The 24,404-nt window shown below is 43.4% G+C and overlaps 1 protein-coding gene across 1 annotated transcript in view; it reads right to left on the reverse strand.

The window, feature by feature from the left end:
- Positions 1-24,404, reverse strand: part of thsd7aa (thrombospondin, type I, domain containing 7Aa) — a 155,784-nt gene that overhangs the window by 75,761 nt on the left and 55,619 nt on the right. Inside the window, exons 2-3 of the mRNA XM_069681280.1 lie at positions 10,636-11,878; positions 1,081-1,326 (exon numbers count right to left, since the gene is read on the reverse strand). Coding sequence (XP_069537381.1) covers positions 1,081-1,326; positions 10,636-11,878 — 1,489 coding nt within the window. The remainder of the gene's footprint in view (positions 1-1,080; positions 1,327-10,635; positions 11,879-24,404) is intronic.

The raw sequence follows: 24,404 nt of genomic DNA on the forward strand, positions 1-24,404 counted from the left end.
AGTATAAGCTGAAGGAGTCAGAAAGGCAGAGCAGGAATCAGTGTGTGACGTCACGTTGGCTACGCCCATTATTTATCGTCTATGCTTCTTGCAGGCACTGAACAGAAGAGGTTGTGCCTGAGTGATCCGGGCCGGCGGGGTTCTCTCAGCTTTGTCAGAGGTACTTTTTACGTTATTGACTCGCGATCTCTGTTTACAACACGCCTGAGGATTTGCAATTTAACCAGACTGTCCACTCAGAGCTCTCTAAGACTGGGTTTTTTTAAGCTCAACGGAGGTTGTTAATCGCAGCGTCTATTCATAGCAGGGTGTGTGTCTGGCTGCTGAATTGGCAGCAGTCTGCTTCAGCAGTAATGCTTTGTGGTTTCAGCCCGAGGTCACAAAATGTAAACCCTGCCTCCAACGCTGCCGATAATGGAATTCATTTGAGGTCGCCAATGAAAGGCTCCATATTCATGAGGAGGGTCTCTCTCTCTGCTGCCTCTGCACTGCTGCGGGACAATGAGGCCCCAGGGAGAGCAATGCATCTTGGGGCTTTAAGTTCTCCAGATGGGGACACTCAAACAGAGCAGTTCTTCAGCACCATGGACAGAGCCGCTGCCTGTCCTCCTGCTGTCCGTCCAGAAGGCAGCAGCAGTCGATGGACATTGATTTACTGCTCCACATTATGGCTGATTCTTCTCTGACAATAAAACAGACCAATAAAATCAGCAGGTGACTCCTCGCATCGCATGTGTGGATTATGAAGAGATCAGACATCAACTTTTCATTATAGGTTTAACTTTTATCTATTAAGCTCGAGAGGAGACCCAAGCACATGTTCAGACAAACTCCGAGTGGGGAGCAGGGTGGAGGTGTAAGGGTGGGGTAAGAGAACTTTCTCTGAGCTAGACACAAGCCATCTCCTCTTCATCTCTGGACACAAAATCCCACCAAGCCCCTTCCACTCGTCTCAGTTTAAAAAATAAGCATGCTTATGCAATTACTGATTAAAGGATGAACTCATGACAAAGCCAGTATTCCACCTGAAAGCTCACAAGCAGCAGCAGCTAACGGACAGACTTCGTCTTGTATACTTACACGATGCAGGGCAGCACTCCGTCTCCCTGCGGGCTGCAGGGCTCCTTCTCCTCCAGCTCGGGACAGTCTGCTCCTCCACCGATCGGGAACTGGCTTACTTTCCTGGTGCGAATGCGCTCCCCCTTGGGCCCGTTGGGGTCGTAGCACTCCTTGGAGCACGACGACCAGTCAGACCACTCGGTCACATCGCAGTCTTTGGTCATGACGCAGGCCTGGAAAGTCACCGGCATCTCCTGAGAGCACAGGCTGCAAACAAGACAACAAGACGCAACTTTAATACATCGAGATTTTGATAAAAGTGTGTGTAACTCATACTGGATTAATCTGCATCTTTTAATTTTCCCGGGATGGATAGTGCCCAGGGACAGACCGTTATGGAATTACTCCTGTAGTTTGCTTCAGCCAGCAGCCACGAAAACAGGCTGTGATGAATTCAACAAAACCTTTCATCATGGAAAGGATCCCTACAGAGATAGACCTTTTAGATGCTTTTTATGGCACCAGAAATACCCGTTACATTGCTCTCTTCAAAGCCACCAGACTCCACTGACAAAATCAATAACTTAACCTCGCAGCACACAGAAGTTGCTGGTCTACCACTGCCTCAATCAGTAAGTTAGTTTGTGTTATTGTGTTTTAAATTGTTAATTTGGATCCAACACAATATCTGTGTTATACACAATAACTCCCCACAAAACGAAACTGATCGAGGCAGCGGTAGACAAGCAACTGGAGCTGCAAGGTAAAATCCCTGTTTTTATGAATGGAGTCTGGTGTGTGTGCAGAGAGCGATGTAACGTCTGTTTGTGGTTAAAACAATCATCTTCCTCTGTAACAAAAAGGTCTATCTCTGTAGGGATAATTTCTGTAATGTTGTCACACACTTAGAATAACAATCTGAGCCTGTCAGTGGAAACAACAAGAACTTTTAGAGGACGACCTTTGACCCATCGAGGATTATGTTGCAGCCGTTACAGCCTGTTTCGCTGCTGCAGGATGAACACATCTACTGGAGACAATCCCAAACTTTTACATTATCATGCTGTCACAGCATTGGCTATAACAGAGTCACTTTGTATAACATAAAAGCGTGAAGAATTACTGTTGTGAATTGACTGCTTATATTCAGTCTGTGAACTGGGATGTCAACATGATGTTTATATTGACAGAAACACAACAGTAGATGACGACAGCAGAAAGAAACACACATTGTTTCTGAGTTAAAACGCCTCCACGTTGAAATAAAAGGATTATTGAAGCTTCATAAAGAGACTGTAGTGTCGGGATTACACAGATTTAAAGAAGCTCTGCTTTACGCCCTACAGCTTCTCTTTGTCTGAGTCAGCCTGTGTGATAAACACGGTTTGAAAGTTGTTCATTACCAACACAAACAGTTTGTTATCTGTATATTCTGTCTGCTGCTCAGCACTATGGCTCGTTTGATGATGGGAGGCTGTGAAGCTGAAAGACGTCGTGTTTCTCTTTCTGTTTGTCGAGACCATTTGGAATAATGACACTCTGCGTCTCTGTCCTCCTTTTTACTTCTTTGCCCTTTTAGTCTCAACGGTTCCATTTTTCCTCGACTCCACTGAACTTCTTCAGACCTCTTGAAGCCTTTTCTACAAACAGACGGTCGGCTCTTTGTTTCAGAGAAAATGTATTCAGGTTTTTTCCACAGTTCTACTGCAGCCTGTGAGTTTTCTCTTTACCCTGTGGAACAGCAGTTTGTTACACGATCCTGTTTAAAGGGATCTACTACAAAAACTTTAACAGCTAGAGGCGTCATTCTTTTTGCAGCTGAAAGCAAAGACTTTTTATGCCACCGCTTTGCACGTGCATTGATGATGCTGTTACATTATGTTACATGCGGCTTAAAACGGGTAAAAATGCAGGGGCAGGGGGCGTCTGCAATCTGCCCACTGAGGATTACTGTTTGCATAATCCTGTTTTAGATGATTTGAAATAAAAAGCATTGCCAGAGAATAATTTACAGAACCTTTAAGTTGTACAGATTTTAGGGATATGAAGCATTTGAAGAGACTCCGAGGCCCAATCCCATTTCTTATTTTTACCCCTACCCCTCGTTTTTGAGTGCCCCTTGAAAAAGAGTTATAAGGGATAGTGGCTGAATTCTCTGAAATGGGACACCCTCACAATGACATTTGCCATGTAGTACTATGTTCTACGGTTAGTGTGTTGCGTCATTTCCTGTTGTCTCTCCGCTCCTGTGTCGTCCTGTGCTGTTTGTAGCTGTCGATGGAGCTCGAGCTGAATCGATCAATTTGCTTTGACTGTCATCACTGCGGTTATATCGCTGCTGTACACTTAATCATACACTAGTTATCATCAAGCACTGTCGTCGTTACTTTAGCGACTTATCTGCTAAACTGTTATATCTTTAATACTCGCTTAGCACTTTCAATCGTTATCTTAATAGACTGAAATGGCTTCACCTTCTGCCTCTCGCGCTCCTGCTCTGTCCTGTTCGTTGGGTCAGATGGTCAGTTCTACCTCGGCCTCCTTTACAGACAAGGGTATTTGTATTAAATGTATAAAGCATTTTTGTTGCTTCGGCGGCGAGGATCACGGAATTGAGACGCGGTTCAGCACCTTGGAAAACAAAACATCGCTAGCTGCTGTCGTTAGCAGCCAGCCTCCAGCAGCCGGTGCGGGCCGACCTAGCATAGCTACTGCCCCGGCAACTCCGGAGCAGCCGGGATGCAGTGGCTGGGTTACTGTCAGAGGGAAGAATAGCCGAGCCCACGGTTCTACTTCGCTGCTGGAGCTCGGGCACCATATGGACATGGAAATATGTTAAAATGTGGGACTATCATGCCTTTAAACAACGTTAGCATAGTAGCGATTTTTTGTTCTGCTTGTTATAAAGAAATACATTGTAACGACATTAAACTATGCGATGGTTACCAGTTTTATTAACAAAGAAAATGCATTTGTTGCTTGTGCAGCACTTGCCTTCCTCTCACTGTCCTCTCCCGAGAGATTTCTCATAATTCTCGTTTTTGAGTGTGCCTCTGAAAAATCTCCGTTTGGAGCTTCGCCCTCTATCCAAACCGGAATCAGGACACCCTACCCCAACACGTGAACGCGCAAAATGGAGGGGTAGGGGTAAGCGTCTCAAAAAAGATATCTTTATTAATTTTAATAATTTAATCAAATATTGTGTTGTATTGACTTGCATAAACCTGAAGCTAAGGTTGTACAGATTCTAGGCATATGAAGAATTTGAAGATGCTCCTAAAAATGACCTCACAATAAGCAGAAAAACCAACACGGCTGCAAGCAAGAGTTCAAACCCTCTCTGCTGAAGGCAAACTGCTGTCTGATGAAGTTTTGACTCTTATTTCCAGCCAATCATCCCCCTCCATGTGTTGCCCTCTTTAAATTATTTTGCCCATAAAGGAGAAAGAAATGAAACTTTTACATAAAGTATTTAAAATAATTATAAATGTATTTCTTCCTCCTGTGGAGCCTGCAGTTCATCATCTTTGCGAGCCTGGACTCGAGGGGATAATTAGCAGTTTGAGTCATCAGATAAAAAGAGAAAGTCCCACAGCGATGCTCCCACTGTAAATAAACTTGATCCTGGACTTTGGCCAACATTAATCCGGTCATCATGATCGACTAAGCCTCTTTGAAGCTTTGGGCCATCTGTGCATTCAGCGAGTGGCTGAAAAATGAGTATGGATGTGTGGTTCTCTTTGGGTAAATATTTCAAAGCAGATATTAATCTGAGTGTGTATCACGCAAATATAATATTCTACTTGAACGTAGGAATATGATGAGTGGCATTTGCTAGAAGTTTGAATGATTTATGAATCCTGACCTTCTCGCGGGCATTAAAAGAAAATGTATCACAAGAGCCTTGATTCTCCCGGTTGTAATGGAAGCTACTCACTGGCCTCTATTAGAGCCGAGCGGCACACAGAGACAGAATGAGGCCATTCATCTCCTCACAAAGAGCACGGCTCTCAGACGCCACATGGACGTTGACCTCGCTGGAGGAAAACATTTATAGAGACTGTACATCTCACAGAGGAGCTTTAAGGAACGTGTCCAGTGTTAGAGAGCTGAGAGGCGCCGCGTGTGCGCTGAACACAGCACTGTGCAATGTGGTGATACGTTTGTATTTGTTCAAAGTTACAGACAATATCTAACAAGATTACACTCCAGATCTTTGAGGGGTTGTATGTGGAGATGTCCCCTACAACGGACAAGATGTGATGCTGAAAAATCCTGGTGAAATACACATGTAATACCCTGAAAGGTAATCCATAAAGATCTGTTTTTCTGATCTTTCCATATCTTAGTGAATCTCTGAAGTGCATCTCTGATGGAAGACAGTTTACTGTCATATCCTACAGGAGCCTGTGCATAAACATTCTTGTATTTGCAACAGATTGAGCTGCAAAAACTAGTGAAGAGTTAAATGAAGTAAGGCATCTTTTAAATTTGGACAAAAATCTACACTATGCAAGGTGGAGGGAATTTTTTTTAGATATATGAAGACTGGAGCCTGAATGTACCATGTACAGTTGTATGTACAACATGTACAATATTCAGTCCCTCCAGCACTTTGCGTGGTTGTTGTGGCTTAAAAAAACAGATTTTGCAGCAGATATTTTTTAAAGTTGCAGAGCAAGTTTGGACGTTTTTCAGGCTTTTTTTTGTGTGTAACGTGACACATGCACTGTGAGCTACAAACGCTCCAATGAAGCATCACTTACAGACAATTTCTGTTTCATGATGCCAAATAAAACATGAAAAAAAATTAATGAAACTAAAGCAAATTGCCACATAATAGTAATTTTGCCTATTTCATATGGAGTCAAGTAAAGGTCAAAAAGATTCTGAGCTTCTGAATAAAATAATGTTGTGAAAGAGTAAAAAAAAAAGTCCTCACACATTCAAGTTTGTGGAAGTTTTTGTAGGTGTAGAAACAGTTTGTGTGACGGACACACAAATCTCCAATCTGCATGTTCGAACCTGAAGTTACAACTACCAGTTACAGTTTACCAGAGACGTGGACTCGAGACTTGATGACTTGGACTCCCGTCGACTCGAGTCACTGTTTTGATGACTTGCGACTTGATTTGACAAAAACTAAATGACTTGAGACTCGACATGTACTTGCAAGTTAATGATGGTATGACTTGCACTTGTTTATAAGTTTGAATGTTAGCTGTTAAATATAAAATATAATTCATTGTTGTCAACTTTCTCTCCAACTATCAAGTATGTACGCAGCGCAAACTGGTAGTCATGATTGGACGACTCAAAAAGCTCCCCAGTATGTGATTGTCATGACTGGATGACTGTCTGTCAGTCAAACTCCTCACTATGGCAACACGCAACATCAAAGCCCCCAAAGAGAAGCCTCATCAGTCGTACTCGTTACTACTCAACACGGTCTCAGAGCAGACCATCATCATGGCTGCGTCTGTGCCAAGATAACACAGATACAATTCACTGTCATACTTTGTGAACAGGTTATATAAACTGGCCAATAATATCATTATTAGACGGGCTGCTAACACCTTGTGTTTTTTCTTTATAAAGAACAGATACTACAGGTAAGGGTGCTGGATCTTTGGTGGAAAAAAAGTGACTTAACTTGCCTTAACTAAGGACTCGACTTGACTTGACTTGACTTGACATGACCTGTGACTTAACTTGATTTGACTTGCCCAAGACAAAATGACTCGAGACTTGCTTGAGACTTGAGCAAAGATGACTTGGTCACAATACTGCAATGGACAAGCACGAATTTTGACCATTTCTTGACGCCTCAGCTAACCAGCCAATCAGCTCACCTCCACGTTGTCCACTGACCATCCAATCAGAGGAAGCTAAACTGTCCAATCAGGGCGCAACTGCTTCTAGCGTGCGCATCCATTCATCACGAGAAAAGTGCTCCAGGCCTGTGAGGTGTAACAGCTAAGAACAATCAATGCTTTCGATGCTCTCCATCTGCCCAAAGAAGAATCTACACATTATTGATCACATGTAAGCTGTTGTTCTTGTTATTTTGGTGATGCGCTTGTATAAAACCACTGATAAGAGACGGTGATCACTATCTCACAGTACAAGCACTCTTTGAGATCAACACTGACTCAGAGCCTCTGGTTGGTGGAAAGTGAAAGGCACCAGGAAGTGGCTTGGTGAACCGCTAACAGTTTTCAACATGGATAAATAATCACAAGTGTTGGGTTTGTTATCATGGATTCACTGTATCGAGTCTCATTAAAGACTCTGTAATTTGAGGAGCAGGAAGCTTTTTACAGAGAGACGATCACACCAGAGCCTCGTTAGGAGGGATCAGCCGTCTGTCTCTAACATGCAGCATTCTGGAGATATTAAAGGCACAGTAAACAATACTCTCTGATGTTTATACAACACTGCAGACTTATGAAGATCAATATTTGGTGATTAACACATCGACGCCCATGGGGGAAGTAGCAAATTTGAAGTAGGTTCAAATTTGCGGAAACGTTGCACGACTTCCTGGAGGGACTTAATGTCCTAAAATTCAATCCAACTTTTGTTCTATTCATATTTAGACATGTGAATCTTTGATGTGTGTCCATGATGATGTTTGGATGTAGGTTTATAGGTCTGTAACATTCTAATAGGAGCCTGTAACTATCCTTGTATTCTTACGGATAAATATCTGTCACTACCTGCAGCTGCCTGAAGATTTGCCAGAATCTTTTTGAAACATGAATCTGGTTCTCTACAGAAATAATGTGTCTGTAAAAGCTTTGGACATGTGTATCAAACCCAAGAACTCGTGTTACTTTAGATTATTCCGTGCACGCCTCTTTTGTCCAACGATACATAAGATGATGTTGACTAATTTAAGCTGACAGCAATTTTCCCCATGACCTTTGTCCTCATTAGTGAGACCCTGCATTGTTCGGTTATTAATTATAAATGGATATGGTTGTTACATTAGACGAACCACACACACTGTCCGCTGATGAAACTCAAGTCTTCATGTTGGATTTGAAATAATCTCAATTAGCTCGACAAAACATTCGCTTCAGGACGGACAACAGAGATCAGGCTGAGGGCTCACAGGGTTTCACAGCACAGACAGTATGACTGAGCGATATGAGCCCTGACACTGGGAGTCATCGAGTGTCAGGGACATGCATGCAGCTCTCTGACGGAGCACAACAAACGGGCCTCTTCCCTCACTGTGAAAATGTGTCGACAAGATAAACAACCCTTTTTTCAATGGGCAACAAAATGCACCCAAAGAACAATTCTGCAAAACACGGTTTATATGAGGTGAACCTGCAGGTCTGAAAAGCGAAGCCAAAGCGGTAGTGCCTTAAATCTGAATTAGTTCTAATGCTCAGCAGGGGGCGACTCCCTGGCTGCATAAGAAGTGTGGTCCTATAGAAGTCTATGAGAAAATGGTCCTCTCTTCATTTATTCTCTCAGTCAACATGTTTGTAATGAGTTTATGGTCTCAATCGCTGGTTTCAAGTCTTTTGGACACAGCATGATGTTCATGTAGTCAACGATGGTCCCATTTAGAGTCACAGAGGCCATAAAGCAGGGGAGGGTTTAGGGCGGGGCTACCTGTGATTGACAGGTCTCTAACACTACCTGCAAAATGTATTGTTGAGCTTTTGGCAGAAGTAAAAAACACTTTGAAGTCAGCTGTTAAAATAAGCCTCCAAATGAATATCATAGTATACTGGGAGCGTTGCTTACCAAGCTAGCACTATCTTTAGCTAATGATCCAGTGTTTGCTAACCCCTCGCTCCTTTCCAGCTCCCCTCTACTCAAAATATGGTCACTTCTTCACTTCACTTTTTTCCAAAAAAACAAGATGGCGACGGCCTCAATTACAGACTCAAGGCTTCAAAACTGTGGTCCACAAACTAATGGGTGACGTCATGGTAGCTACATGTACGTCTTATGCGTACATTAAAAACGTCTTCCTTCTATGGAATGGGTGCTTTTAAGGATTGGCTTAGTTTATGCCTGTATTATACAGTGGACAGTTGGGAGATGACCAGAAATGAGGGGGAATAAGAGCATTGATTTATGGGTTGACACTGGTCCAGCACCTTAAACCACTACGTCACCAGATCACAAATGCTTCAGGGAAAAGAAAGGTTGTTTGTAGAAACACACGGTGAAGCTAGGTGCCCTTCATTGGTATCTGCAGATTATGGCTTGAACATGATCGGACATATCGGCATCAGCACATATTTCATTTTTCTGTCGATATTTTCCGCCGATAAAACAACGCTTTAATTCTGTCTAAACGCTCGATGATTCCCTAAAAAGCTCGACGTAATGCTACGACCCTAACTCTGCGAGTGCGCACGCACTGCCTGGGCAATGTTATCAACAACAAACATATAAAGACTAAACAGTCGCAGAAACTCGAGCTGATGAACAGAAGTTAAACAACTTTCACAACTCTTAGCTAGCTAACAGTTAGCTCACATTCTCGTCATTTTAAGGACTTAACAACATCAAACACGCCGACAATACACTCGCACTAACAGAGAGTAACATAAACATCAGTGCAAAACTAACTCACATATTCATGGACGCACACACGATAAAAAGAGTCTGTCGGCGATCACTGATGTCTCTGTAGCAGGTGCAGTAAACAAGTCCGGGCATGTCTCCCTCACTGCCGTGTTTCGGGTGGATGCTGCATTCAGGTGAACTCAGGAACGTGAGTGATCAGACACGTGACCTTTTGTACAACACCTCTTCTGTCAAGCGTGAAGAAGAGTGAGAGATGTCTGCGGTATGGCAGTTTTTGGCCACTACAATAAGAGCAGGTGTGATATCAGCTCCACTACAGGGGAGGCTTGATGTTCTCTGCAGTTAGGAGGAAAAAAAACATGAGCCTAAAATCTCGGTATCGGCAAAAAGGGTTGGAAAAAATCGGCATATCAGAAAAACCTCCAATATCGTGCATCCCTTCTTGTTATTCTGCTCTTTTCTTTAAACTGTGTAGGTCACACAGACTGGCCACACTGAAAGGCAGTTTTTTTCCCACATTTTTCTCATTGTTAAATAAATTCTGCGTTGTTGGCTTGATGAGTGCTGTGCTTCTCTGGACTTTGTAGGTTTGGGTTCAAACTGTTTCTGTCTTTGGTTTTAAAAAAGCCACTTTCCTCCGGAACTTTCCCCTGAAGACAACTTACTGTATCCATTCTGTAAACACTTTATGAAGTGATCCCGAAAGGCATCACAGGCATTAAGGCTTCCATAAAGGCTTTTCATAACGTAAACTGTGTTATACCCCTCGGGGAGAACCAAGACCCCTCCATGACCGTGTTTTGTTTCTGCTCTAACAACGTGCTCTCTGTACATTAACCCCTTACCTACAGTTTGGTATTACCCAGGCCCGCTCTATAAAAAGTGGAGCCAAGGTGGTCTCACAAATAAACCTTTGAAAGCACACAGTCCCACAAAGCTACTGTTGCATCACTGAAGATGAAACCACACGCATGAAAGTAAGTCACACATAAGGAAAGTAACTGGAGTGATTGTTACCTGAGAGCTTCTACGCTGCCGCTCTTATGCACACAGGTCACCTCTCTGGTCTGGTATCCGACCTGCAGCTCCCAGAACTTCCCTCCCGGGCGGTTCTGACGGTTCCTGTTCCTCTTCTTCTTGATGAGTTCTCTGGTCTCTGGATCCTTCACCTTACCCTTCTCCCGTAACCTCTCTCGGGCTTTCTCTCTCATTTTCTCTCTTTTCTCTTTGTTTTTAGCCTTTTTCTGTCGTTTGGGCCTGTCTGCCTGTCGGGACGGCCTGTCTGGTTTCCTGTTGGCCTTGGCCAGTTTTCTGTTGGCTCTTGATTGTTTGTCACCTTCTTTTGACAGTTTTTTACCCTCTTTCCTTTTGCCTCCTTCTTTGTGCTGCTTGTCACCTTCTCTGGTCTGTTTGTCTCCTTTTGACTGTTTGTCGCCCTCACCGGACTGTTTGAGACCCTCTGTCGTCTGTTTGTCACCCCCTTTGGATGGTTTGTCCCCCTCCCTGGACTTTTTGTCTCGCTCCCTGGTCTGTGTGTCTCCCTCCCTGGACTGTTTGTCTCCCTCTCTGGACTGTGTGTCACTTTCTGTGGTCGGTTTGTCACTTTCTGCAGGTACTTCTTCTGCTTGTCTGGCTTGCCTGGGCAGGGGGACAGAGCAGGGCCCCCAGGGTCCCACCCTGAGGCTGTAGAGGCTCTCGGCTCCCACACAGAACCCTGGCTGGCAGGTCTGAAACTCTGTCAGGTTTGGGCAGGCCGACCCTCCAAATAGCGGCGGCGCCAAAACGAAGCGTATCCGGTTCTGTAAGCCCATCCCACAGGTTTTAGAACAGGCAGTCCACGGGCTGAACTCAGACACCACACAGTCCCGGGGACAGGGGATGAGACAGGCCTGCTCCAGGCGTGGTTTAGGCTCAAAGTATTCACAGATCGCATCCTCTGCTGGCTCACCATTCGCCTTCTGGACGCAGCCCACCTCTCGGGTCTGGATACCCTCATCTCCCCGGGTACACACAGCGGGGCGCTGCACCCCTGCACTGCGCATCGACACCGGGACACATTGGTTCCAGGCGCCCAGCTGCCAGTCGTACAGATCTTTGTGCCAGTCGCACACTCTGAAGCAGCTCTGCTGGTTGTCCGGCCGCTCGGTCTGGTCGCAATTTGTGTGCAGCGTGGTCCAGCCTTCAGAGTGAGCACACCATACCGCCCTGCTCTGACTGCCGCCTGGTCCACACTCACTGCCCATACAACGACCCCACGGACCTGCAGAGACAGAGACGACAGAGAGGTTAGGGAAAGGTCAAAGTCAGACAGAGACAACAGAACTCTGCTTTCTGTTTGGTGGAGTTATAAAGTAATGCTCATCCACTTTTTACAAAGTGTTTGATCACGATCTTCACAAAACTGTGGTCTTACATTTGCATCAAATTAATAACTGAGATCTGAGAACACGGTGCTAACAATAAGTTTAAAACAAAACAAACAGATTAGCCCAGCTAACTCTGAGGTGTAGCAAGTGCACAGTGTCCCTTTGCTGCGAGGGAGTCTTTCTACATTTAGATAATACTGATCATGTGTCGTAGACATGATCGTAGATTTGACCCTGTGTTTCTGTGAGTGTAACGTTATCATAAGAATCTTCTACATGAGTCAGACTTTAGTTGAAATAAATTACTTCTTCAGCAGTTGACAGCCGTTGGACAAAGCAGCTGTATCTGAAACCTAAGTGCTTCCGCGTGCAATAATAATGTCCCGACAAATCCACACTTACGGTTAAATCACTCTCTCTCAATACTGTGATTGCACTTCCACTGGATTTATGAGAATGTAATTATAGGTCTAAGTAAACATCGACTTTCAGCACAGAGCCTGTTAGGAGCGCAGCAGACAGAGCCGGAGCAGCTGAAGAGTCAATCAATACGGCAGCAACATAAAAATTAGCTGATGTGAGAAACGCTGCAGCGCTGCACGTCTTTAGCCTCGTCTTCTACACCGCTGAGAACCATCAGAGGTCTGGACTCACAGAGGCATCACTCACACGCTAATGAGGTCTGAAGCAGCTAAAAGGTTAATAAAGATGTCTGTCAATCATTTTCACTTTGGTAAATGTTGATTCTTTTTTAAATTAAAACTTTATTTTTCATTGAAAATTAATTTAATTATTATAACAGAATAAATCTGCTGTTAGGGGGATAACAAGCACTGCTTTCCTGATAACAGCATCAGGCATTTTACCAGGACAAGGAAGCTAAACATATTGTACAAAGGACATCAGGAACACACTCACAAAAAGGATTCATTATCCAAAGAATAAAACAAAAACCTTCAAAATACTAACTTCAAGATAATATTCAAGCTTTTATTTTGAAAAGGAGCTCTTTGAAATGCAGACTTTGCTCAAAAGAGAAAAAAAAGCCTTAAAAACATTTAGCAATGATACAATTACATTAAGAGATCCAGAGATTAACTAAGGAGTTTGTTTTATGCTCAAGTCAGAAAACACCAAACTCCAAATCATCGACAGGAAGGAAGTACTTCCTGTTTATGACGTCTTTGTCATATCACAGAGAAAGTTGCTGCCCTGGTTTAGCCCTGTACAACCTCTCCATGATTCGTGTTGTATCCGAGGGAAACCCTGGCTGATCAAAGGAATCTTAATCACAGAGCAGAAGTGGGTCATTTCTCCCCCTCAGTAACCAGCCCTGCAGTGAAAACACCCCGAGCTCTGCTGGACTGACTGCAGGGTTTAACATCATGCAGAGGACCAATGAAGTGAATATCGATGTCAAGTTACAGTTGAAAAGAAGGTCGTTAGTTACTGCCACATTATGAGGCCCTGAATTGTTATACATACAGCTGTCATTCATCCATGAATGGACCAAATTTCAACTCTATACCTGCTTTCTGCACTTGAGGAAGCATCACAGGATCGTTGAAGTCAATACTCAAACGCAGAGTTCAAAAAATGAACAAAGTCACTCGGGTTCATCCTCGGGATATCTTAAATATCTGCACTAAATACACACCAAATCAATAAAGGAATAGATTGGTGATGAATCGGCCAAACACAGTAGCAGAAATTGGGTCTGAGGAAAGTATTAAAAACCGCGATAGCACGTTCTTACAGCTTGGTTGCAGATCGGTGATGTTTAATTAGCTAGGTTTAAAGAAAAATATCAGTTTAAGTAAGGAGTAAGTATTAACGTATTAACGTTAACGATTAAACGTACATTACGATTAAAATAAATCAGCTTCCTAAATAAGTCAACATCAGTCTATAAAATCGGTCTCCTGCATTAATGTCGTTTGGTTTTTTTTACCCGTCCATCGCCCCCAACTACTACTCATATTACGTCACCTGACTTGGAGGCACATGGGACAAATAAGCTAGGGGGCAGCGTCCAGAAAAGACAGTTCAGTGGAACCTACAGAATTATACGTTGAAGAGTTTGGCCGCCGACCGAGCACATCTGATGCTCAAAGTCCAGCTCTGTCTTTGGCTTTCAAATATACGTATTGTTTCTATCCTGATGTTCACTCATGTCTGTTTACATTGTTTCTTCTGCCCACGTCTGTCGAGCACGTTGGTCAGCTCACGTCGTTTTAACTGTGCTATAGAAATAAATTTAACTTGACTTCATAGTGAGATCAGGCTGCAAATGGAGTCAATTGCCAGACTGCCTACTCCCAGTGAGAGCAGCCTTGAAAAAAACTGTCTATCAGGAGACAATGCAGTAATTTATTGCACTCAGAGTATGAAGTCAGGGCTGTATTAAACAGTGCTTTATGGTTTCACTCAATAACGCTGAGATACAGCAATGAAAATGTCAGCGGAAGAAGCAGCGGGCTGAATTAGCTTACAGCTGCAGGCAGAGGGTCCGGATCAATACAGATCAATAAGAGGAGCAAGAAACTGCACCCAGACACAAGAGACAGCTGCAGTCACACATCTCACCGGCGTCCATTATCCTCTCTAGCTGCTGGAAATAAGGGAATGAACCACAGGAAGAGAAGGATGTCTGAGGCAAACCGCTCATTTAATGTAACATTTAATGTAACGTATACTGTGTGAGGAGGTCAGTGATGAAAAACAACCCTAAATTGATTTTGTAATTAACAATACAGACAAAAGGCTACATGCTGCACGGCTAAGTGGCCATCTGGGCTGCAGTTTTCATCCCCACCCTGCTCTCCAAAGAGGCCAGTGTGTTTACAGCCATAAGTATCAGTTCCCTGGCAGGAGGTATTGTCTCAGCGCCATGCAGGTGTTCACTATAATTTATGAACATGCCACTGAATTACACGGTTATCTACTGGCCAATGGCAAGCCTAGGAGTCAAAGTGGGGTGCCTGTGCTCACGCTGGCCTACATCACATTATCACATACTGAGGGGAGCCAGGAGGCACGGAGGGCAGTGTGCCAGAGAGCCTGGAGCTGCAGCAGGTATGTCACATATTAAATCGTACCCCGCCTCCATCCTTAAACTACAAATACCCATCAGCAAAGTCCCAATCACAACGCTGAGAGACAAGGGAAGCTAGGCTTCTACTCAATGTGTAGCTGTTTCAAAAATGATACAATATGACACGATACGACATGCTATATGATACGATACAATATGTTATGATGCGATATGATGCGATACAATATGATGCGATATGATACGATACAATATGTTATGATGCGATATGATGCGATGCGATATGATGCGATACAATATGATGCGATACAATATGTTATGATGCGATATGATGCGATATGATGCGATATGATACGATACAATATGTTATGATGCGATATGATGCGATATGATACAATATGTTATGATGCGATATGATGCGATACGATGCGATACAATATGTTATGATGCGATACAATATGTTATGATGCGATATGATGCGATATGATACGATACAATATTTTATGATGCGATATGATGCGATACAATATGTTATGATGCGATATGATGCGATATGATACGATACAATATGTTATGATGCGATACGATGCGATACAATATGTTATGATGCGATATGATGCGATATGATGCGATATGATACGATACAATATGTTATGATGCGATATGATGCGATATGATACAATATGTTATGATGCGATATGATGCGATACAATATGATGCGATACGATGCGACATGATGCAATACGATATGATGCGATATGATGTGATATGATACGCTCAATACCCTATGATGCAATATTATGTTATGTTATACTGGAGTGTCTGTCCGACTGAATTTCAGCTAATTAGCGATAGCTTAGTGTCTGTTCTGACGGACAAACATGCGATTACAAGTTAAATTAAACACAACGTGACGGACAGAATCACTTTCCGTCAGTTTTCTCTCCATGTTGTGATGTTTAATGAAGCCGGACATTAGCTTTATCAAGAGTTAGCATTAAATTAGCTTTACCAGTGGCGTTAGCTTATTAACAGCTTTATTACCACGGTATACTGTCCTCCGCTGCTTTATCAGCGGCCCGGCTATGGGCCCATCACAAAATGGAGAGGAGAGAAAATAGACACAGTTTAAGTCCCTTACGTTTGTTTTGAAATGAACGTTAGAAATCGTAATCGTACGTTTTTCCATGTAAACAGATGCACAACAAAGCGATACTCCTCAGTGAAAGATAACTGTTTATCCCAGTGGATATCGGAGACGGCCTAACTTCCTGTAATTCATCACGTGAGCTACACAAGCCACGGTGTTTGCTGGTTGCCCCCAGTGACGTCATCATAACGTAGACCCTACTAATCGATGATGAAATTCGTTGCCGATTTTAATCGATTAGTCATCGCAGCCCTAAAACTGTCTGTTCCCAGTTCTGAATGATTGAGCTGCTACAGGCGGAGTCTAAAATAAAAAAAAAGAAACTTTTATTATTTAAACACGGAACGTCGTCCTTCAGTACCTCCGATCACCACAGGATGGCGCCTGCAACATAAAAGCTGCAGGTAGTCCACTGCCTGTCTGAACTTACTGATACTGTGGATCACATCAGCCATCATGTAACATCCCATTCACTGTTCTGCTCTCTGCTTCAGGCTGCGGCCGAGAGGAAACATGGCCGACAGAAAACTAAGCTGATCATTTGTTAGAGAAAATCTTTGTTGATTTGGGGACAGCGACCCGGCTGGTTGCTAGCTATTCTTGTTGTTAAAATTACCATCAGATTATATTTACTGTAGGTTCACCGTACACAATGTTGCTAGCCGACCGTGAGCTTTCTAGCTAATAATTGAGCTGAAGCATTTTTTGAGCTGAGCTAACTAAGTAAGTATCTCCCATCACCAAGTCGAACCTAAGACCTGTTCTATTTACTGGAGCAGTGAACAACATCTCCACTGTATGAGACCCTTATGGCATGGTCATGATTCTTTCAGGCGTTAGTCAGACCCTCAGGTGTAACCAAGAAAAAAGGGTACGGCTTGTTCGGACTGATACAAGCAGTTGATGCGTCAGAAGAATCTCGTGAGGCAAGATGCTGTTAACTTTGCTCTTTCAAAGCCACCGGAGTCCACTGACAAAAACAGGAAATTGGTTTGTCCATAACTTCTGTCCTGAGTTTCAGGAAAAACAAACCCTCTGATTTCTTCAAAGGTTCTCTTTCCCCACAGACCCATGCACGCCGCGTTGGCATGTGCAGAAATCTGATGCTTGTCGGGCCTGCTGGTGTTTCTCATCTACCCATATCACACATAAATTAGCACTCCATTAACCTGCAACTAAACACAAAGCTAACCTGAGGCAATTAATTCATCGTAATTTGAATAAAAATATGGTTCAAGCTCCAATAAGGCTTCAGTTTGCCCTCTGCAGTCACACAACATTCAAATTCTGACTCACTGACTTCACCATTTTTATTAGACTTACACACTCAGCAGACTGATACACATTACATCTCTTTGAGAGATGTAAATGAATCTCAACAGGTGCAACACACTTCTTTAACACCCACTATTCAGACATAAGTCGACGTAATAGCCATCAGGCCACAGGGAGACAAAGAGCTGCTCTCTGGTTATTTGCAGGCTTATCTCCTCTGTAGCTGCACAAAGACATTTAGATCTGTGTGAAATGACTTCACCCCCCTGATAATGGGATTGTGCTTTTTGGACGCATCCTACCCTGCAACCCCCAGACCTCCCACCTGGTCCCCCCTCCCACCTTTCCCATGGTGCCAAACAGAAGATTGGCATTGGCATTTACAGGGAAAATGGAAACCAGTGTGAGATGTGCATCCCACCAGTGGCCCTGTGATGGAAAGGCCAGAGAAATGAGCAGCAGCAGGCAGTCAATCTGTATTCATATGTTGAACACATGTCCACGATAAAGAGACTTTGAAAAGGTCAGAAATTTACCTTTAACGACTGGACGCCCTCATGCAAAGACGCCATTTCCATAACGGGGAAATAAAGAAATCTTATTCCAGCTGGAAATCCAATAAGAAGCTCAGCGCAAAGATAAACAGCCAGCACCTGATTGAATCCTCTCTTCTCTCTTTTACATTTCGTGCTTTCACAGAACGTGCTGAAAATTGTTTTCATTTACATGCATTACTCCTGCGACAGAGTCCTCGACCCACTGACCTGCTTTTGGAGCATGCATGAGAACTGCTGCACAGACAGTTACTGTAAAATATAAACCATCTCATTCTTTTCTATGTAAAGTGAATAAATGTTAATATGCATTTTTTCAGATCCACCTTCTGGAACCATAAACACAGCATCAGCAGAATGGATGGAGCATGAACTCAGCTGCTGTGTTCTGACCAACAGCAAAGCCAGTTTTAGCCTCACGTTGTTTACATCGATTCTGACCACAGGATTATTTGTGTTTGCGTTCGTTTACCTCGACAGCGAACATTTGTCCTTTGAGATACATCGGAGCACCAAATGCTGCCGTGTCTAGTTCATAACATCGACACAACATGTCCCCTGCTTCTCCAGGAGCTGTGTCTGGATGAACTCTCCTGCTGCTTCCTGCTCCTTGAGGCTGACCAGTGCCCAGTGTGATGAGCTGTTAGCTCGGATCAGTACCAGAATTTCTCTGATGGACACCAACTACCAGCGTTCTGTCCATCTGTCTCCGCTGAGAGGCAGTTTCACTGTATCTAGCAAGTCACACGTTGGCTGAGATCTGTCTTACTACAGCGCTATGAAGCCAACATAAACAGATTTTAATTCCAATTAATGGTAGTAAAAGGATTCTGACATAAACAGCATCATGATCTGAACTCAGGCTTCGTCAGGTCTGTCTGCAAGACGACAAGAAAACAACTTTTAAATGCTTGTTTTTTTGAATGGAGTTTGGTTTGAACATTTCTGATGCAACGTCAGGATGTCAGGAGGATCTGAAGGCTGACGTGAATTCCTCTCCCTGGAGTTGAACATTTTTATCTCACGTCAGTGCATGACAGACGCAAATTGTGCAACGCATGTTCAGGCAACTCCGGTGCTCTATTCGCGCCATTTTCCTTGTCGGCTGAGATACTGGGTCTAATCTCGCCTTTGCATTGACTCTGCGTGTAACTGCACTGTGCTAAATATAAACATTACTTTAGTATATACAAATGCATCATATTTACCACATTATCACCAACCACTGTTTGTTTTGATGCGCACTACGTTAGCATGCAGGGCATTCCACCATTTCTAGGGCCCATACTCTGTAGTGGAATCTTAACACAGACTTTACCACCTAATGACCCTAATGGCCCTACAGCACCTCAGCCAGCGCGCTCCTCTGTGTGCATTACTGAGTTATTCCTGGCAGCTCTCTCAACATTAGAGTTGTGGAGCGCTTCATGCTGCAGAGAAAGCAATCTGTTACTGATCCTGCAGAGTTAGAAGCTAACTCACTTATCATTTCTCTGCGGGCCTCTCTGTCTCCTCACCCTCGTCGCTCCTCTCATGCATGCAGTATGACTTGGTTTGCGAGGCTGCACCTTTCTTGCACTCTTTGTTTTGTTGATTTCATCATCATTGTTTTCTTGTTTGTTGCTCATCATTCCATCACGCACACCGTGTGAGACGCTGCTGATCAGATTTTGATGAAACAAGGAGACATCATGCATCTCAGAGTTTGTGTGACTTTCATTAGCCACGGGAGGTTCTAAATGATTAGGTTTGCATTGATTGATGCCCACAGATTTACACAAAACATGCAGGAATTATGGCTCTTATCGGGTTAAAGAGCAATTTGTTTCTGGCTCTGCACACGTGCTTAACAGGGCTGTAAAAAAGAACACAAAGAAAACAACTCCAAATCACACTGAATTTGTAATCTATGCAAATGACCACAGATCCAGTTTCGGAGGATTATCTTGTTCAACAGCACGTCGAGTGGTCCACGTCAGACATCCAGGAAGGGATGATTATATTGGGAGAAAAAATCGCATCTATCTTATGTTACAGTTCTTTTGTCGTAGTTTTAAGCTGCAATTTGACCCCATAATGAGAATTTAAAATGCAATTTGGGGAATCCACAAATCACTTTTGAGATGGTGAAGTCGCGAGTTACAAGATGCTGCAGGAGGTTTATTTTGTAAATGATGGTCTTATTAAGACACAATTTGGGAGAAGCGAGATGGTCAGAACACCTCATCCCTAAATGTCATTTTGTTCAATCTGTACAACACAAAGTGCCCAACAACATTCAGCTGTCAAAAAAGAAGTTAAGTAGAAACAAAACGTGCCAGAGGTTCAGGAGCTGCCCTGAAGATGTGCATTTACCCAAAGCAAGTTTCAAATGAAGAACAATCATGGCAGAAGTCAAACATCTGAGACAACCCAAAAACAGCTCCGCGTGCTGTGACCTCAGCCATGGACGGTTTGGGCTCAGCCCCAGACCTTGTCAACTCCTGGAAACAGCCTCTGATAGAACTTCCAGGCACAGAAACTGAATACAGGATAATATTGATATGATGTGATTGAGGCCCTGTAAGGCAGCAGCACATGAATAACAGTTACAGCAGTAACAAGTAGAACATAGTCGTTTCTCGCTTGGTGGACTTTCCATTAAAAAGCAAGAGTAAAAACGTCTTTAGGATGTGTCTACATCATCAGATTGAGCAGCAGCTCACTCTGTCTGTCCGCCTCCTCTTTAGAGCAAACTGCTTTCAGCTTCGATGTTTGGTGACTCTGGCTGAGTGCCTGTACGAGTCTTTGATGTGCAGACAGCCTGATCAAACGGAGAGCTGCCGTGGAACGACGGGACCGTGCTCTGCGCCCGTCCCGGGGTCACCAAAGACCCCCTGCCGGCCTGATGTAAAGTACAGCATAAAACCAGATGTGACTGCATGATTGCTCTGTCTCAGCCGCAGACACAGCTGCACAATCCGACCGGATCGGCTTTATTTGTAAGAGATAGACTTCACATTGTGAGGGCTTCATGAAGCATTACAGTGTGTTCACAAAAGCAGCCAACTCTAATCCGCAGACGATACGAGCCGTTTAAACAATGTTTAAATTGTAACCTCAGAGCGTGGTGAGAATATTAACGCAGCTTTAATTCGGCGGCTTTATTAAAGGTGTGCAGAGGCACCACAGGCTATAACAAACCAGCGTTCATGCATCTTTCATAAGGCTTGTCAGGAGAGCGAAGCCATCCGTTTCAGGAAGCGACATTACACGGCTCATTTGGGGTGTCGTGCTGCTACATGGAAAACAGCTTCACTACAGCAGCTCCGAGCGGCGCGTGCTGCTTGTTAAATGCAGCGTTTGGCTCTGGGTGCTGTAACGCAGACCTGAAGCAAAACATGAACAGATGGTGCACACTTGTATTCTCTTTTGTTTGCTTTTGTGCCCAAGTCAGGATTTCGAGGATGATTTTATGACCAACAGCCGTCTCTTTTTGGGCTCTTGAAATTCATCCGGATGCATTCATGTGGTGTGAATCCATTTTTGTGTCCATGAAGAAAGAAATGTTGGTTTGGCTCTGAGTACATCTTTTCAAAACGGTCACAACAAATAGATTAAACATTAAAACAGATATTCAAAGTTCTCAATGTTCCTTCTTCTCTTCCTCAAGCAGACATTAGATTCATCCACGACTTTTGTTTTTGACCAATAACCTGCAAAACTTGAAAACGTCCCCTCAGACTCGGTCATGACTCGGTCGTGTGGTGACGAAGCATCCTGGAGTCAAAAGAGAAGCCACTATGGGAGAGCTTTAAATCTGACCAGCAGGGGGCGACTCCACTTGTTCCAAAAATAATTCAGATCACCAATAAGTCTACTAATGTGCCGCCTTCTCTCTTGATATATCACGACTTACATCACTGACACCGATCAACCAGTGTAGAGACCTAGCAATGCGTATCAACCTTCCTTTACAAACATGGTAACTTGTGGCTCCGAAAAGTTACTAACATCAACAAGTTAGCATTTTCATATAGCGCATGTTAGCTAGGCAAACATGTTTAAGCAGTTCACTCAAACTAGCTTGCCGCTCTTGTTTCTGGTCTGCTTTATTAAAATTACGAGCAAACTAGAACAACTATGGAACAAGGCGTCATCACAGCTGCTAGATCAACAAAGTTTTTGGTCCACTTGTAACACTGAGTGTTTTATCTGAACGTGTTCGCCTCCTTTCATCTATTTGGATCGACTGAGGAGTAATCCTCCCCCTGCTGCTGCAATCATTTTCACCTTCTCTTGCAAAGATTATCATCTTTCTTTGGTTTACTCTGACCTTTACAAATGTCATTGATAGAAAAAAAAGCAGAAGAATAAAGAAGAGAAAAGAGGAGAATGAAGTTCAACAGTGGGAGCAACAACTTTTGCAAACACTTGAAAGCAGGAAGCGGGCGTGAGGAAACATGCAAATGATTTTACAAGACCTGCACAACCAACATGACAAGGAAGCACACGTGCCAGGACCAAACAAGCAATTCAAGCGGAGCCAAAAAGTAGCATTTAAGCATCAGGAAAGGAAGAGAATGTGTTGTGTGTTAGCTGAAAGGAGTGGGACAATATCGATACGCCAATATATCGTCCGCCTCACTTGTGCAACACAATTATCGAATAAAAATCGATACTTTAATTGACAAATATTTGGCGCTCTAGACAGACTTCCCAGCTGTTTTGACTCATCACGTCACTACTTCATGACTCCTCATGGTGGCGCTTATGACATGATGGAGGGTAACGTGAACAGACATTAATTGGCCGAAGAAGAAGTTGACAGCAGGATAAAAGAAGAAGAAGACAGCGGGATAATGTCGGACAGCGGTGAAAAGAGGTTAAGAGATGCTCCGGCCACTTTCAAATCCAAAGTCCTGATTTGTTTTCTTACAGTTGTTCTGTAAACTTAATGTACAGACTGAAAACACGTTCATTGTTTCATCTCAGTTAGTGTCAAATTCTGTGAAAGTGACACCAATAAACACATCCATCCTGCACGTAACCTTTTAGGGTGTTTTGTATTCTTCAGTTAAGATATGATCTGATTATTTGATCGTTTTGCAATATATCATTAATCGCAGAATCGCGTCACATATCACATATCGTACTGTGAGTTACCCTGCGAGTTCTGTAAAACCACGGCCAGGGTGAAGACTTGTAGAAACTCAGTTTCCGCGGAGACGTGTAGAAGGGGTAAACAGCGTTTTTGGCTTGTGACGTCAGGCTGTGCGCCGTTATCTCCATGGTGACGCGTCATTAAGGAGGCAACATTCCTTGCAAAATGACGGACATGACAAAGACATGAGCTGTGTCCCAATCCACGGGCTGCAGCCTTCGAAGGAGGCGGTCCACGGAGGATGCTCCATTCATAGCCTGCGTAGACGTTAAAGCCGAACTGAAATGAGACGGTCCGGTCTACCCTTGCCTCACCAAATGCCACTCCTGTCGCCCAGCAGGTAGCTAGCGGGCAAAGTAGCTAGCATAACTAATGTCGCGTAAGTTAACCTAATTTTTAAAGATTATTTGTTTGGCAATGACATGAGAGTCTGTTTACTCTGTGCATGATATTGTAATTGCATGGACACAGAAAGGAAGTGTTTTCTCTTTGCAACCATCTAATCGTGTTGAATTAAATTTGTGTCCATCGTGCAGACATATTCGAGAACGACTTCTTCTCACAAACCCTCTCAGAGGGCTCGTTTCTCTCTGCTTCCAATTTTCATGCTTGACAAGAAATATTGTCAAATTTCTGAGAAACAATCAGCTTCTGATTAAATTTGGGGTTAGAGACAGGTCATCGTGTCTGCCTTCTTGCCAGTTAGTTGGTCTGACTCATCGCTGTCGAAGAAACCAGGTCAAACACAGCTTTTCCACGATTGCTAATACAAACATGTTTTTTTACATTATTACTTTCTCGTTGTATTTGCCTTCTTGCTTCTCGCCTGTCTTTGTGCTGTTGCAACAATAAATAATGTACTATCTTATCTTATCTTATCTTATTGTGGGTATCTTTGTCGGTATCTGCTTCTGAAATGACAAGACACAAGGCACATCTCTGTGTGGCACATGAAACTAACAAGGGCTTCTTCTAGTTGGGACTGATAGGACCCACACAGGAAGTGAATGTTGACGTTACATTCGTCTTTTAATAAATGCTGCAGTGTTCGATCTTTATTTGGATGTCCCTGTTTTCATGTTGTGGTGACACAAACTAGAGAACACATATTTGATCCATTTGATGGAAGAAGCCTCGAAAAGGCGATTTTTTTTTCCTCCTCAGAATTGAGTATTTTCAAATGTGGTTACTGATGTGTGAAGAAAGCTGGGCAAAGTGTGTGCCATGCAGAAATAGATAAGATTGT

This window comes from Semicossyphus pulcher, unplaced genomic scaffold (genome assembly GCF_022749685.1).
Source record: "Semicossyphus pulcher isolate SPU_LCO1_2020_fin unplaced genomic scaffold, fSemPul1.0.p SCAF_5, whole genome shotgun sequence".
NCBI classification, from domain to species: domain Eukaryota; kingdom Metazoa; phylum Chordata; class Actinopteri; order Labriformes; family Labridae; genus Semicossyphus; species Semicossyphus pulcher.